Source organism: Triticum dicoccoides, chromosome 3B, assembly GCF_002162155.2.
Source record: "Triticum dicoccoides isolate Atlit2015 ecotype Zavitan chromosome 3B, WEW_v2.0, whole genome shotgun sequence".
Classification (NCBI taxonomy): Eukaryota; Viridiplantae; Streptophyta; class Magnoliopsida; order Poales; family Poaceae; genus Triticum; species Triticum dicoccoides.
In genome coordinates, this window is record NC_041385.1 from 3,570,827 (window position 1) to 3,587,746 (window position 16,920).

The 16,920-nt window shown below is 45.0% G+C and overlaps 1 protein-coding gene across 2 annotated transcripts; it reads left to right on the plus strand.

Moving 5' to 3' along the window:
- Positions 1–13,218: 13,218 nt before the first annotated feature.
- LOC119274252 lies at positions 13,219–16,306 on the plus strand. Of its 2 annotated transcripts, none has more exons than XM_037554922.1 (4): positions 13,219–13,376; positions 14,372–14,510; positions 15,580–15,660; positions 15,734–16,306. In XM_037554922.1, the coding sequence occupies exons 2-4, from the start codon at positions 14,388–14,390 to the stop codon at positions 15,953–15,955; spliced, it is 426 nt and encodes a 141-aa protein (XP_037410819.1). In that variant the 5' UTR covers positions 13,219–13,376; positions 14,372–14,387; the 3' UTR covers positions 15,956–16,306. The 2 variants fall into 2 exon arrangements, with proteins under 2 accessions (XP_037410819.1, XP_037410820.1); XM_037554923.1 differs by lacking the exon at positions 13,219–13,376 and adding an exon at positions 13,384–13,508.
- Positions 16,307–16,920: the final 614 nt, after the last annotated feature.

Genomic DNA, 16,920 nt, shown 5'->3' on the forward strand with positions numbered 1-16,920 from the left:
AACCAGCCCCTCTTTCAGCAAGTCATGTCCAAAGAGGATACTCCGAAAGGTGTATGATCCGTTCGAGGGGCACGTAGCCTGCATGATAGAGGAATCCTTATAGTACCGTGCCCGCAGAAGCCTGGCGACGAGCGAGTCAGGCTCTTGCAAAAGCCTCCACGCTTGCTTAGCTAACAAAGCTTGGTTGAAAGCCTCAAAATTCCTGAAGCCCATGCCACCATCTCGTTTTGGAAGGCACATCTTATCCCATGCCACCCAATGAACCTTGTTCTCACCATGAGTTGACCCCCACCAGAAGTTAGAAGAGATCGTAGTCAGGTTCTGGCATATTTTATTTGAGAGTTGAAAACAACTCATGGTGAAAGTTGGAGTAGCTTGCAGCCCAGACTTCGCAAGAACTTCTTTGGCCGCCTTCGAGAGCCCTTGTCCTTTCCATCCCAAGACCTTGCCCCGAGCACTCTCCCTCACAGGCTTGAAAGTACCATCTTTTGATCTTCCCACCACAGTTGGTAGGCCCAAATACTTCTCACTGAGTGCTTCAGATGTAATACCAATGATCCCCTTCAACATGGCCTTATTATTCTCAGCACATCCTTTATCAAAGACGATAGATGACTTTTGCAAGTTGACCCATTGCCCAGAGGCTTGCTCGTAGCACTGAAGGATATCTCTAAGAGTCTCCAAATTATCATGTGATCCCTCCAAGAAAACAATGCTGTCATCCGCAAATAACAGGTGAGTCACATGGGGGCCAGTGCTCCCAAATGACACTTCTCTAATCCTCCTCTCCTGTTGAGCTTTCTTTAAGAGTACAGAAAAACCTTCAACGCAAAAAAGAAAGAGGTAGGGGGACAAAGGGTCCCCCTGCCTAAGCCCTCTTGATGGCAAAAACAGATCAGAGAGACCCCCATTGAGCTTAACAGAAAATCTGGCGGTACAAACACACCTCATGATCATGTCAACCCAAACCTGGTCAAAACCAAACTTCTGCATAACTTGTTCCAAGAAGGTCCACCCCACTCGATCATAAGCTTTCATCATGTCTAACTTTACAACACAAAGAGGTTTTTTCCTTTTCCGGTGTCTGATTGCATGTACATATTCATACGCCACTAAGACATTGTCCGTGATAAGCCTCCCCGGGACAAACGCGCTTTGCTCCTCGGAAATCATGACCGGTAGAATACTCTTAAGCCGATTTGCCAACACCTTCCCAGCAATCTTATAAAACACATTCAGGTTCGATTGGACAGGGTTGTGTGCAATGATGGTCAGCAATAAGACTATAAGAGATGGGTCACCAGTACAGTTGCACAGATGTATTGCAAAATATATGTTTTCCTGTCTACTTTCTTTTGTACACATTATACATTTTTTATACATCTAAGCCATTTCTGCTATACGTTTTACATCATTAAATACATGATTTAACATTTTTTATGTACTTTTTTTGAACATTTTTTTTCAAAAATGTCTTTTTCAAATACACATTGAAATATATTTTTTTATTGGATACAACTTTTTTTAACGTGTGAACATTTTTATAAACGTAACACACATTTTTCAAACAGTACAGAACATTCTTTTCAATTACACGAAGAATTTTTTACATTGTATAGTTTTATTTAAATTGTCACATACACATTTTAAGAATGCATGAATATTTGTTTAATGTTCATACATCTTTGTTTGAATGTTAGAAATATTTTCTAAACATAGAGCGGACATTTTTTACACTGCATGTACATTTTCTAAATACGCTATGAACACTTTTATAAAAAGAACACTAAATTTATATTTTCATCGTATCATATTTAGTTTTTTCCAAAGTATAAATAAAGAAGAGTAAAAAAACATCTGTGATTTCAGCATGACCATACCACAGAGTAACTGTGCCGGCCCACCACCGATTCACTGGAGGCGGCGCTTGCGTTGGTGTCGCTGCGGGAGGTGCCTAGCGGAGCAACTAGTTAACGAGCGCTCCTTCGGGAGCCTCGCAACGATCAGTTGCCGTGGGCTGACAGTGCACCACTTGGTGCGCTCTCAGCCGCTGCCACGTGTCACGCCCTAGGCCCTCCCTCAGGATTTTAAATTTCTTATTTATTTTTTCGCATGCGTTTTCGGCTTTTTAGATGGGTTTTTTCTCTTTTTTTCAACTTTTTTGTTTTCCACCGACCTTTGTTAGCTTTTCGACAAAAAATTCCAAAAAACAAATTGACGCGATCAACGTTTTCTTGTTGCTTACTTGAAAGGCACGGGTTTGCTTTCACTGAGAGGCATGGTTTTGCTTCTGCGAGAGGTACAGCTGTGCCTCTCAAAAACGGAAAAAAAATGTGTTTTTCACTTTTTTTTTCTTCCCTGAGAGGCACGGCCGTGCCTCTTGAAAAAAGAAAAACATGTTTTTTCTTTTTTTTCGATAGAGACACGGTTTTGCTTTCGTGAGAGGCACGGTTTTGCTTACGCGAGAGGCATAGCCGTGCCTCTTTGAAACGAAAAAACTCATTTTCTCTTCTTCTTTTTTCTGCGAAAGGCACCGCTTCCTCGAGAGGCACCGCTTCCGAAAAAGAGAAAAAAGTGCTCCCGGTTCCGTTTTTTGTCCGTTTTTTCGTGAAAAAACTTAGTCAAAACCTATCAATATTGGATCTAGTTTTGAAGAACTCGACACGAGGAATCTAATGGTGAAAAAGATTCGATATTTGGATGGATGGTTAAAGATATAAAATGTTTTGAATGAATGGATCTATGAAAAAAAACTCGTAGGTTGCGACAAATCACCACTTGTCACAACCTAGGAGGTGGGAGTAATTTTTGGAAGGAGTACTACTCAAATAGTGATTTCAGGTGCCCTAGTCGCTCTCGGCCTCACATGCTAGATAAAAGGTTCGGCCCACGTCAAAAAGACCAAAATAGCTCTAGAAAGGACAAAATATTCCCAAAAGAGCATATTTTTTATAATAAGGTTTAAAAGGTCAAAATAGCGCTAAAAAGGCCTTAAGGTTTGACTTCAGGGATCAACCTTGCTGGACCGAAGGCCGGGCCGATCGTTTTATTCGCGTGCACTGTTAGGCTCGTACCAGCTCAAAATTCTGTGCCAGTGGGCTGGCCTTATAAGCACGGTCCATATACCCAGGTCTGAACACGAGAGAAACTAATTGACCATATCTGTCATCGTCCATGTAGGCGCTGACTGATGGACCCACTATGTCAGCTTAGCTGTTAAGAGCACTTCTTTTTCACTTCTTATTTGGCGGGTACGCTGATTGGTGGACATAGCGATACAGATTTTACGAAAAAGGTTTAGCATGGCCATTTTCACGTGGAATATCATGCATTCATCATTCACGCGTGCATGCTGTCGTGGTTCTAAGTCTGACAGTAGAGTGGGGGTAGGTATGGAAAGGCAAGATCCTAGCTATGGAGCAGTTGTAAAGACAAGAGATGTACGAGTTCAGGCCCTTCTCGGAGGAAGTAACAGCCCTACGTCTCGGAGCCCGGAGGCGGTCGAGTGGATTATGTGTGTATGGATTACAGGGGTGCGAACCCTTTACACTGAGGAGGGGGTGGCTTATATAGTGTCTGCCAGACCCCTCCGGCCCTCAGTAATGCAGGGTTTTAAGTACATTAAGTCTAGGCGTTTCTGGTAACGCCTCACATAAAGTGTCCTAAATGTAATAAAGACTACTTAATTACAGACCGTTGCGGTGCAGAGTGGCTCTTGATCTCCTGGTGGTCGAGTGAGTCTTCATGGTCGAGTCCTTCGAGACCGTCGAGTGAAGTCTCTCTTGGTCGACTGGAAGGTAGTTTCTTCTGTGGGTGTCCTTGGGTAGGGTACTTAGATCAGGTCTATGACCCTACCCTAGGTACATGACTTCATCATTAGCCCCCGAATGGATCGAGGTTCGAGTGATGAAGGAGTTGGTAATATTTCCGACCTGCTTTTGTGTTCTGGACATGTACCGTCTTGGACTAATGATCTCTTTGTAGATATCAGCAACTTTTCTTTCAGTCGCCTTGATCCATTCTTTTCTTTCGTCGAGTGAACTTTTGGCCTTAGCAATCTCTGAGCGACGGATCGCAGGAAATCTCTCGTCTGACAGATCGATGTGCTGTTCGCGGATTTTGTGGGATCCGAATTTTGGGGAAGCGCGCGAAGCGGGGCGGACCGCGGCGCTCGGATGGGATAGGGCATAGACGCCTCGATTCCCGCGCCGTCTTTTTCGCCACGTATCGCGATTGCCTGGGCCCACCTGTCATCCACTCGGAAGTGTTCCTATAAAGGCGCCCGGTGAGGGTTTTTGAACAGTATCTCTCCATTCTCCCCCTGCCCTCTCCGCCTCCGCCCGCTGCGCCCGCTCTCGTCTCCGCCCAATCGCTCCTCGTACGCTTCGCCGGCAACAATGGTGAAGGAGAAGACGGCGGCTCTAGAGCGCGCGAAGAAGGCGACGGCGACGGGGAAGGCGAAAGGGAGAGCGACCAGTCGGGGCGGGTCTTCGTCCAGGTCCCGCCTGCCGCAAGGCTGGGTCCAAGGGGATTGGATCCGGTCGACCATCACCGAGAAAGATCTCGCTGATATGGCCAACGATGGTTTGATCCCCCACGGAGCAGCGAGGCTCCCGGGGAACGAGTGTCAACCACAGTCGGAAGAGGGTGAGTGTGTTCTTCTGGCCACCCACGTCGACCGTGGATTTTCTCTGCCTCCGAGTGTTTTCTTTCGTGGTTTCTTGAATTTCTTTGGTGCGCAACTCCATCACTTCAATCCGAATTCCATCGCATACCTTGCTGCCTTCGTGTCCATGTGCGAGAACTTCCTGGGTTGCCGACCGCACTGGGGTCTGTTCAAGCACATATTCACTTGTCGTTCTCAGACAGTGAAAAAGGCGAGTCCAGATGACGATAAGACCAAGGTTATTCAGATGTGTGGAGGTTTGGGGATCCAGATGAGAAACAAGAGCACCTTTCCGGCCATGACCCTCCCTGAGTCGGTCAGAGGATGGCAGTCGACTTGGTTTTACTGCCAAAACGAGTCGACGCCGGGGCAGTCGAGTGGTCTCCCTCCGTTCTCTATGGACCGAGCGCAGAAGCCCTCTTCTCTGAAGGTGCTCCCTGAGGAGAAAGCCCAAGTGAAGATGCTGATGGAGCGCGTAGTCCAGTTAGTTCGGGAAGGAGTGACGGGTATGGACCTTCTGGAAGTCTTTCTCAGGCGGCGTATCCAGCCTCTTCGGTACCGAGGCCATTGCATGTGGCTGTACTGTAGGACCGAGGATGAGACTCGGATCCATCCAGAAGCAGTCGACGACGTCACACTGGAGAGGTGGATGACCGCGGTCACTGGGAACAAGGGCAACCCTCGAGGAGCCAGGAGAATTCCGCCACTCGACCATTCCAGCATTCCAGACAAGGTATGTCTACTTTATTTCCAATTGGAATCCTGCCATACTTATTCTGCTTTCGCTGCAAATTGGTCGATTGATCTCTATCTTGTTGTCTGCTAGGCCTTCACCGAACTATACTCGATGCCGAACGGAACACAGACGCCGACTGCAGAGGAGGAAGCAAGTGGGGGCAAAAGCCAGGAGGAGTCGGACTCGGACGCGCCTGACGATGATGATGATGACGACTCCGATGGGGAGGAAGAGGAGGAGGAGGAGGAGGAGGAAACCGCACCACCTCGCACGGAAAGACGATCGAAGCTCATTCACGACCCTGCGAGTGAACGTGGCAAGGGGGTCGCGACTGTCGCACAGTCAACCAAGCGTCCTCGGACCACTTCTCCGGCGCCGACTGAGAAGGCTCCGAAGCAATCTCGAACGGTGCCGTCGAAACCAGCGAAGGTCTTGCCAAAGATGAAGGTGTCGATCCCCACCATATCAGGGTAAAAAAATGCTATCTGAGTCTTGTTGCTCTACACGAGTTTGTCTTTGGTCGACTCATGAGTTAACCGACTGGTTTTTGGAATTGTAGTGCTGCTATTTCTGATACCTCGGCCAGGGCTGACGATCATGAGATGGAAGATGCTGCAACCTCAAAACCTGGTACCACTCTCTTAATTCCGTTTTTTAGTCGATTGGCTCTTGGTCTCTGACTCTGATTCTTTTCTGTAGCTCCATCCAATGTCGTTATCACCCTTCCTGACGACGACGATGATGAGGAACCGCTGAAGCACCGGAGGAACAGGAAAGCGTCTGCTGGCAGGGTGACTCCGAACGTGCCAGCACCTGAGACACTGATCGCAGAGGAGGAGAACACCACTCGACACACCGTATCTTTCGCGGTGCCGTTGACGAGTGCTCACCCCGCGTCGTCGAGTGCTGCACAGCCTTCGTTCTTCTCGACCCACTACGTCCCGGAGGACCAAGCCAGTGCTGCAAAAGAAGCGATACGCCAGGCGGGAGTCATGATAGAGCAGGTGAAGGCCATCCGGGAAGCTAGCCAGGCAGCCTATGACGCCAGTTCCGCTCTTCAAAGCAACGTTCAGGTCAGTCGGTCATCGCTTGTTCTGTTAGGATATGATCTCTGAAAATTCTTCTTTCTGGAATCCGTAGTAGTCACCCACTGGGTGTGTCGATTGAAATTTCGGTTTAGTGGGGGCACGCTAAGTGCATCCACTGGGTGTAGTCCCCAAGGCTATGGTGGACTGCTGGCAGTCGACCATAGGCTTTATAAGTTAAGTCCTTCCTTCATTGGACTAGGTCGAATGAATTTCTCCAACCGTTGGGGGCACGCTGAGTGCACCCACTGGGTGTAGTCCCCGAGACTGTGGTCGACTGCTGGCAGTCGGTTATAGTTTGAAGAACACGTCCTGTTTTTTTGGTTGGTCGACTGGTCGACTCTATCTTGATAGAACTAGTGGGGGCACGCTGAGTGCACCCACTGGGTGTAGTCCCCGAGACTACGGTCGAATGTTTGTATTCGGTTGTAGTCTTAGAAACGCATGATTTTTCCTTAGTCACTCCGGGTCTGTACGCTGCGCTGCCGCCAACGCCTCCATCCACACCGTCTCCACACGACATCTCTAGACCTAGCAGCCGCGGGAAAGACGACGCGCAATGGGGATGGGGAAAAGTGACCGAAAATATCAGCGAGCCCAACCGACCGTCCACCCACAGCCGTCGACACGTACCACAGGAATCGTCGTACACGCGCCACGTTCTCTTGTAGTTGGACCCAAATCGCAACAAACCAGGGATCCACCCCCTTACAGGTGGGGCCATGACTGTAAAAACCAGCCTCGATGCACCAGGAGCCTCAAATTCCTGGGAGCTTAGTAACTGTAAAGATGTAGGCATGGTGTGGTGGCAGTCCCCCAAGCATGTTCACCGGCACGATTTGTGCCCATCCGAGCCATCAAAGAGGCTAACCGTATGGAGTGAAGTATGATTTAAACTTTAAGATTGTAGAGCTCGACGGAAATGAACTTCCTGAAATCTGTACTCAAACCATGCTGATTTGGTCATTTTCAACCTTAAAGGTGTATCCAAAAAGGGAATTGCTATGTGGCATCCGGAAAGGCCGTGATCGATGAGTCAGCTCATGCCCTCATCCTGCTGCTCTCCCTACTCTACTCTTTCTACTCTTGACGCCGCACTGGCTTTAGCAGGGTGCCTTGGTCATGTCCCGTTGCAGCTCGTCGGACGTCGGCGTGCATGGCGAGGTCAGCCACGCAATATTTTTTTTCGTATGTGGATTGCGTGGATTGCATTATTTGAGTCGTAACCGGTCAGTATCCACGGACGCGTCCACGGGCATTTGAAGGGCCGGATTTGCCCATCGTGGATGTAGATGTTCTACCGTCCACGATCACACTTGATCATTGATGTTGCATACGACGTGCAGTCAACACAAAAATCAAAGATGGTGGTACAGTAATATATTTTGTGAACAGAGGCAACCATATATACATAATTACATTATATGACGATGGACCGTGACCGTACAACATTTCGTGGGGATTGTGGCGGCCAATTTTTATTATTTATTTATGTGGGCATTGTAGATATTATGGTGGCGGTCTCGAAAGCAAACAAAGCAGGCATGTTCACCAGCACAAGCCTTGGGCTGATGTGGTTGAGCAAGTAGCGGACGCAGCTTTTCGGCAAAAAAAAAAAACGGACACAGCACCGCGTGCATAGTCCCCTACGCTTGTAACACAATAAACCTATGACCGCTCGAGTAATGCAATAACACAATAAACCTTTTTTTATTTTGCTTTTCCAACAATATTATTTTTATTCTGAACATTTAGAAAAAACAGAATATTTTTTGAAAAACTTTTGTGAACACTCTCTGAAAAAGCATCAACATTTTTTGAAAACATAAGCATTTTTCTAAAACTTTTTTGAACATGTTAAAAAAGCTGAATATTCAAAAAGGAAAAAAACATATTCATAAATTTGAAAGTTGTTCGGTAAATAAACCAAAGGAAAAAAATATAAAGAAAAAATAAAAAATAAGAAGAAGGAAATAATAAAAAGGAAAACAAGAAAGGTAGAAAACACAAAAATGAAACCAAAAGAAAATTTTGGTTCAAACGTTGTTGACGAATACAGCTAAAATGCCCCGTCCTAAACCGCTAAACGCTCGCGGGCGACCTGAGCAAGACGCGCCGGGTTTTCCTCGTATTGGGCCGGCCCACTCGCGAGCACATAGCGATTAAAAAAGTAGGAGAGGAAATGGGCATAATGGGAGAAACAGGGATAGATCTCTGGTCTCCAGGCAGATCACGGGTGCTGCTAGCCATTCCGCTAGGGTTCCTCTCCTGAAAAATCGTAGGGACGTGTCCTACTTCAGGCTTATCGAGCCAGATTTTTTTTCTTTTTTCTTTTCTTATATTTTTTCTTTTCCATTTTTTCATTCTTTCTTGCCATTGTGTTTTCATTTTTTTTCATTTTCATGTTTATTTTGTTTATTTTCCTTCTTCTTTTGGTTATTATTTTACTTTTTTGTACATGCCAACAATATTTTCCTAATACATGTGTAACATTTTTTATACAAATTAAACTTTTTTGTAGTACTTGGTCAACATTTTTCTGTACACATTTTTAACATTTTTCAAATACAAGATTAATATTTTTTTAATACATGGTCAATATTTTTTCTATACATTTTTTAAATGACTGATTAACACTTTTCAAATAAAAATATTAATATTCTTTAATACATGGTCAACATTTTTTCTTTACACATTCAAAAAAATGCTTGATTAATATTTTTTAAACACTTGTTCAAAAAAATTTGGAATGCTTGATTAACATTTTTATATACATGATCAATTTTTTCATACATGGTCAACATTTTTGCTATAGAAATTTAAATTTTTCCAAATTTTTGAAACACCGGTTCAACATTTTTTCAAATGCTTGATTAAAATTTTTAAATACATGACCAAATATTTTCATCATTTTTTAGTACATGGTCAACATTTTTGCTATACACATTTAGCATTTCCCAAATGCTTGATTAACATTTTTTTTAAACTAATTCAACATTTTTTTCAAAGTGCTTTATTATTTATATACATGGTCAAAAAAATCATTATTTTTTAATACATGATCAACCTTTTTTCAATACACATTCAACATTTTTTTTGAATGTTTCCTACGTCATGAGCCCAAGCGGACCCCGCAAGACGCCCTTGACAAGAAACAAATGCGAAGAGGCACCTGGGCTTGGCCGCTTGAGCCATGATGCTTTCATCGGCCGAGATAACCACCCATTGGCGAAGCAGGGCCCGCCCGACCTGTTCCCACTTCCTCGTTGACCCCATCCGATAACAATCATCAGGAACCTCCCACCACTCTCAATAACTATCACCGACACACGGGCACCCCGTCGGTGCACCATGCCTGGACCCACATGTCAACGTCACATGAATGCTTTACCATGTGCGCCATGACGGGCGGACGACGGGATCCCCCACCGCTTCGTCGTCACTTCCCTTTCCCCTCCCACCACCCCCGAATATTCCAAGCTTGCGTCTTGCGGCAATGGCGGCGGCGGCGGCGAGGAGATGGAGCCCAGGCCGGAGAAAGGCCCCAAACCCCGATTTCGCCCCAGTCGGTCGACTGAGAGGTGTGTCGCTCCTTCCCACCCTCAATGCCGGTACCATTTGAACTCAACTGCTCAATTGCTGCCAACTAAATACCATGTAACAAAGAACCTCATGATACAATGCAGACAACCAAACGAAGTACAAAACATGCTATATTGGCTGCATTATTTCAATCAAGCTCTATTGGACCACATATGCAAAGAGGCCAGAATGGTTGCGGAGAACCAAGCATGCCCTCGGCCTCTTTCTGCTGTGGTGCGTGGTGTGAGGCTGGCTTACTTGGGCGATCCAAGATAATGCAAAGAAAGCAATGCATAGATTAGAGGCCTCGAAGGGAACATACGACAAAAAATTTATTTTGGTTTTCCAACAAACTTACTATTTTTTAAAATAAATGTGAGCATTTAAAAAATGAGCACTCTATGATTTAAGGTGATTTAAAAAATTACAACTTTCTAGAAAATATTCCAGCATTTATGAATTTTTAAATATTACGGAACATTTTGTAAAACAAACAAAATAGGAAACTAAAACTAAAGTCAAATAAAAAGAAAATTGATAGAAAAAACAAGAAAACTGGACAATAACCTTCCTAAAACCTGTCTAGTACGCAGATTGTATCTAATTGGGCCGGGCTATGTACGACTCCTCGACATGTTCTTCCCGAGAGTGACAAATAGGAAATACCAAGACATTTCATCTATGGAAAAAAAAACTCAGTCTTATGTTTTCTCAGCGGAGCTCCTTTTTTTTTGAGGGTTCTCAGCGGAGCTCCTATAGAGCGCCCTTTGCGTCGTGGAACCAACTGACGCTCACCAAAGCGCTCAGTTGGGCCGGCCCACGAAAAGTGAATGCGGCGAACATACACAGTGCGGAAGTTTCTCAAAGAAAGCATACATCACGGAAAGAAGTGCAACTGATTGAAAAAAGCGAACATACACAGTGCGGAAGTTGCACTGATTGAAAAACAGCGCCAATAATATTAGCACTACCATGGACGCGCTATTTATACTGGAACACTTAGATTTTGGAATTACGAATTTCAGGTGGGGGGGGGGGGGCGTGAATTTTAAAAAGTTCATCGACTGGGAAAAAGGTTTATCATTTGTACAGGAAAAGTTCATCGATTTTCAAAAATTGTTCACAAAAACAGAAAAAAGTTCACCGACTTTAAGAAGAAGTTAAGAGATTTTGAAAAAAGTCTGTTCAAATTTTAAAAAGGTTCACCAATTTTTAAAAAAGATTATCTATTATAAAAATAAAGTTCATTGATTTTGAAAAATGTTCCTCGATTTTAAAAAGTGTTCAGAGTTTTTTAAAAAGGGTTCATCCAATATAGCAAAAGATAACAAACAAAAAAGAAAAATAATAAATGAACAAAGCAGTTCCAATAAAAAAGGAACAGCAAAATAAAAGTAAAAATAGAGAAAAGGGAAGAAAGAAGATAAGAAGCAAAAAAGATCAAAGATGAACTGAACACGCCAGGTGTTGTCGGTGGCGTGGTTAGTGCATCTCTAGTAAGAGCAGGAGGTCGCCGGTTTGAAACTCAACCGTCGCACAGTTTTTTGTCTGTTAAAAACAGAAGAAGAAAAAAGGAAGATGGGCTGGCCCAGCGTGGAGGAAAGGATGTGCGCCTGTTTGCGAGAGAGAGGTAGGAACGGACGCTTAAGGCGCCGTTTAGGACATGCCATTTTTTCAGGTACCTCGCCTGTTTGCCGAAATGGCCTGGCCCATCGAGACCTCTTATTTAGCGCACAGGGCGCCGGTTGTTACGCAAAAATGCAACCCGGACGCCCACGTGGCTGTCTTCTGAGCTGGCCCATATCGCTCTTTTTGACTAGTACAACTCATGTTACCCTAAAAAAAAGGTAAAGATCATGTGATATTTTCTATTCGTTTTTTATCTTGTTTTCTAGAAGTCTTTTATATTCGTCTGTTGATCTACCAATTTTTAAGAATTCATTATTTGAAAAAATGTTTGTGAATACAAAATATATTAATGAATTTTTAAAAATGTTTATGAATTCAAAAATATTCATTTATTCAAAAAAGAAACTTGTTCAGGAATTTGAAAAATATTCGCAGATTTAATATAATTCGTGGATTCAAAAAAACATGGACATGAATTTGAAAGATATTCGCAGATTTAGTATAATTCATGGATACAAAAAAAGTTGAGAAAATAAAATAATATCTAAAAAATTTCAAAACTGTTCTATATGTAAAACATTGTTCACGGTTTTAAAAAATATCTGTGAACATTTTTTTTAAAAAAAAGAAAAAATAAAATAAAAATAGTCTCGAATGGTTCTGGGACCCCTCCAAAACGGGAAGAGGGGGTGTACATGAGAAGTCTACTTGTGCATAGGGATCAGAGAGGTACATGTTTGTTGGCTATCGAGCGGGACCTCCTATGCGACGCTTGCTGCATCCAACAGCAGCGAGCCGTACAGGGGCAACCTCGTCGCCCCATTGGAGCGATGTAGTGCTGCACCGCCTTAATATTGTAGACGGAGACTTTAGCACGCCAAATCAATTATTGCAGTATGCATTTTTTTAAATGGTTTTTTTTGGTGAACTTAAATCTATTTTCAAAACAAAACATGTTTGGAAAAAAAACCGAAAAAATTCAAATTCTGCTATATATTTTACAAAACACGAAGAAAATTTTAAATTTTCAAACGTTTTCGTGAAACACATGAACAAATTTTGATATTGTGAACATTTTTCTAAAGCACAAACATTTGTTGGGTCGCCAACGCGAAGCAGCCGTACGTTGCGGCAAAGAGCTGCAGATAGGGATTTCACTACCTACGAGGCAAGCAGGATTTTCCTGGCTCATCAGCACCCAAAGGCGAATTAATTCGAGTCACACAACTCACAAGAAACAAATGCTAACAGGCACCTGGGCTTTGCCGGTTGAGCCGCAGCCCAATGATGGGCCTGGGCCGGATGCTTTCACGATCCCAATAGCCCCGTCGTCGTAGCAGGGGGCCCGCCTGACCTGTTCCCACTCCCTCGTTGACCCCATCGGATAACAATTATCAGAAACCTTCCACCGCTCTCACTGACACGCGGGCCACCCCGTCGGTGCACCATGCCTGGACCCACATGTTAACGTCACATCAACGCTTTACCCATGTGCGCCGGGCCGACGACGGGATCCCCCACCGCTTCCTCTCCTCCCTTTCCCCTCCCCCCTCCCACCGCCCCCCCGCCCGAATATTCCAAGCTCGCGTCTTGCGGCGGCGGCGGCGGCGAGCAGACGGAGCCCAGGCCGGAGGAGGCCCCGGACCCCGATTCCTGCTCCCAATCGTCTCGGCGAGAGGTGCGTGCGCGCCTCCCTTCTCCCCGCCCCGAACGCCCCCACCATTTCATCCGTAGCCGGCCGCCCGATTCGTTCCCGAGGTGCCCTTCTCGCCGTCGCCGGAGCCGGCTGCAGCCATTCCGGCGCGCAGAGGTTTCCCCTTCTCTTTTTACCCCCTTTCGTTCCAGAAGCTGGATTTGTTTCCTGGGCTGCAGTATGTATATTCAGCCGTAGCTTGCAGTATGTCTATTTAGGGAACGTTTCCTGCCGAGCTTCTTCCTCCGTGGCGCCGTCGGCATTCGGAGATCCTCAACGCTCCTCGGTGCAATTCCTCCTCTCTTTTTACTCATCTCTCCCCCCGTCCGAATTCGCTTCCTGGCCCGTGGATGGAGACATTTCAGTCCTCTGTTTTTCCTGTAGTTCATCTCGAGTTTCCTGCTGGATATGATATCAATCTGTCACTTGCTGAGTCACTGTCCGCTCTTAGGAAGAACAATTTGCCCCCTCTCAAAACTTACTGTAATTTCTTTGGTGCTGGAGTATAGTTTTCAGTCCATTGGTTCATCCCCAAATCAGTCGATCAATTGTAAAATCGACGCAAACTGTTCATCTTTCTATGATAGGCAGAGTGCCCCTTACGCCATTGAAGATAAAAAAAAAAGCGTATGCTGTTGGTGCTTATCGTAATCAGTCTGGTGGCCGTCTCGGTTGGCATGTACTGAAATTCCACACTAGTCTGGTGGCCGTTTCGGTTGGCATGTAGAGTACTACTGGAATCCTACACCAGTCTGGTGGGTTTTGGGTATCACTTGAACAATGATGGCTGAACAATCGACGGCGTTTCGTGTGGTTGATGCTGTCTCGCCTTTATCCTATTGGTTGTATATATGTATGCAGCTCAGGGCCTAGCTATACAGTACTTGTGGCTCTAGTTCAGAGTTGAGAGTTGAGACTGGTTGTCATGTACTAAGTGTGTGTCTGCAATCATGGTAATTGGTGTTTCTTATGGATCACAGAGGCAACGGAGCCACTATGCCTGGAGCAGATGAGACGTTTCCGGCAGAGTCGAGGGCGACGGTGTTCTTTGGGGCTGTGACATCTAAATCGGAGCCGCTGACCTTTGAAGAGTCCCTCAGATTTGTCAAGAAAGTGAAGGTGAGTTCCTGTGTTCCAACACTTTATTTATTCGTTTATGCTGTTACATGATTTGTATCCTTCTGGTTACAGTGTGAACCTTGCATCACTACTTCACCTTGTTTCATTTCTTGATGTATGTCGAATTACGCTTGGAACAACTCCCCATTCTGGGATCCTGATGGATGCCTCAGTTCGTATAGTCGTCAAGTATGAACAGACCACACTTAGCAAGTAGTAGAAGTGCGGAACTCTATTCTGTTGCTTAACTGTTTTCAGGTGAGTTCTATAGGTCTAGAATATGCAACAAAAACTGGGAGGGTGGGCATTAAGAATGCCAGGCCATGGGTTAGTTCAGTCACAAACCTTTGGTACTGTCATAAGGAATATGATTACACACTCTTTTGGTGATTCTAGACAGTTTTGAAAAGAAAAAGAACCAGACTATTCTTCGTAAAAAATTTAGGGAAGAACTAGACTATTCTTAGCCAACTTAGTGAACTTATGGTCTGGGTCTGTCCGAACCAAACCTCTTGTCTGCATCAGAATCTCATACCGTTTATTCCATTAACAAAAGGAACCAGATACCCTCCATGTAACACTGGTTTGGACTAGTAGATGTGTAGAACTCTCTGCTTTCCTTTCGCTTAACTGTTTTCAGGTGAGTTGCATAGATGTAGAATATGCAACAAAAGATGGGTGGGAGGGGGAGTTAAGGATGCCAGGCCATGGGTTAGTTCAGTCGCAAAACTCTGGTACTGTCATAAGGATTATTATTACAAACTCTTTTGGTGATTCTGGACTGTTCTGAAACCTTCTGAAAAGGAAAGAACCAGACTGCTATTAGCCAACTTACAGTCAATGTACTCTGGGTCTCTCTGGATCAAACCTCTTGTCTGCATCAGAATCTCATGCCGTTTATTCTTGCTGTTAACAAAAGGAACCTGATGCCCTCCGTGTAACACTGGATTGGACTCTGTTTAGATTCTGTTTTTCGACTAAAAGTTTAGTTGCATTACCACTTTCAGCAAACGAGTAAAATTTCCAATTCACCTGCAGTCAAACCTTGATTAAGTTCCTTCTGTTTCAGGCTCGCAACTACATGCTGTACCTGTCGCTGTTCGACATCCTGGGCAGGACAGAGCTGTCCCAGCTGGAGGCCTACCAAACAGTATGAAACTACGAGTGCCATTGTACCCTCTCTTTGAACCAATCTAACGTTGTACTCATGTGTTGCTGTGCAGCTGCAGCTGCTGTTCCGCGACCACCCGGACCTGCACGAAGGGCTGGAGAAGTTCAGGCCCCCGATGCCCACGAAGCACGCCGCGGCGAACAGCAACCTCTGGCCGTGGGTGTTTGCGTGCGCCGCCGTCCCTCTGGTGGCGATGAGCCTGATCCCGGCGCTGGGGAACCCGGTGCTGTGGCTCGTCCAGCAGACGCTCGGCGAGAAGATGAGGGCGGCGTGATTCGAGTCCGATTCCATTCGGCTCCTGCAGTTGCGCCTTCGCTGGTCGCTTAGGTTTATCAATCCCGTCAGTCAATCGGTTGATCGATCAATAATGTAATTAGTTGACACATGGTCGTGTGCGTTCGTGTGTGTGTGTGTGGGTGGTGTATATATAGTTAGAGCAAGCAAAGCAACATCATCATTCGATGGGATGGGAGGAAACCCAGGGTTTATTGGGCTGCGCAGTATCAGGTAGGCACTGGGAAGAAAGAAATTTGGTCACAGACCTGCAGGTCAGGTCTTTGCAACACACAGTTATGCTGTCCACTGCTGGATCGAACTTGACTAGCTTATTGCTTTTATCTGCATATATATGTGTGTGATGATGCTTCATGTCATGGTTGAACTCTCACTACATACGGAGCAAAATGGGTGAATCTACACTATAAAATATGTCTATATACATCCGTATGTGATAACCATTTGAAATCTCTAAAAAGCCAAATATTTAGGAACGGAGGGAGTACTTTGCGTTGCCCCCTTTGAGGACTTCTTTTCCATTGCCACACTGAACAGTAGTATAATCGGCTTCTTCATCGCTCGTTAGGAGCACTGGCGCCTGTCCGCCATCCTAGTGGGCCATGGCCCAAAACGTTCGCTACAAAAAGGATCGCTCATCTTGCGTCGTGTACGCTATACACCAGCTGCTGCTTTAAAACAAACAATTGACCAAATAGATTCAGTGGATACGAAAAAAAGTTCTCTAATTCAAAAAGTTCATGAATTCTAAAAAAAGGTTGGGAATTTTGAAATGGTCGTTGATTTCGAAAAAAGTTCGTCGATTTTGGCAAAAAGGTTCAGGAATTTGGAAAAGTTCATTCATTTTGAAAACAAAAAACGAATTCTCAAAAAGTTCAGAATCTTGAAAAGAAAGGTCCACCGATTTTGACAAAAAAAATTGTGTTTCAAAAAGTTCATCGATTT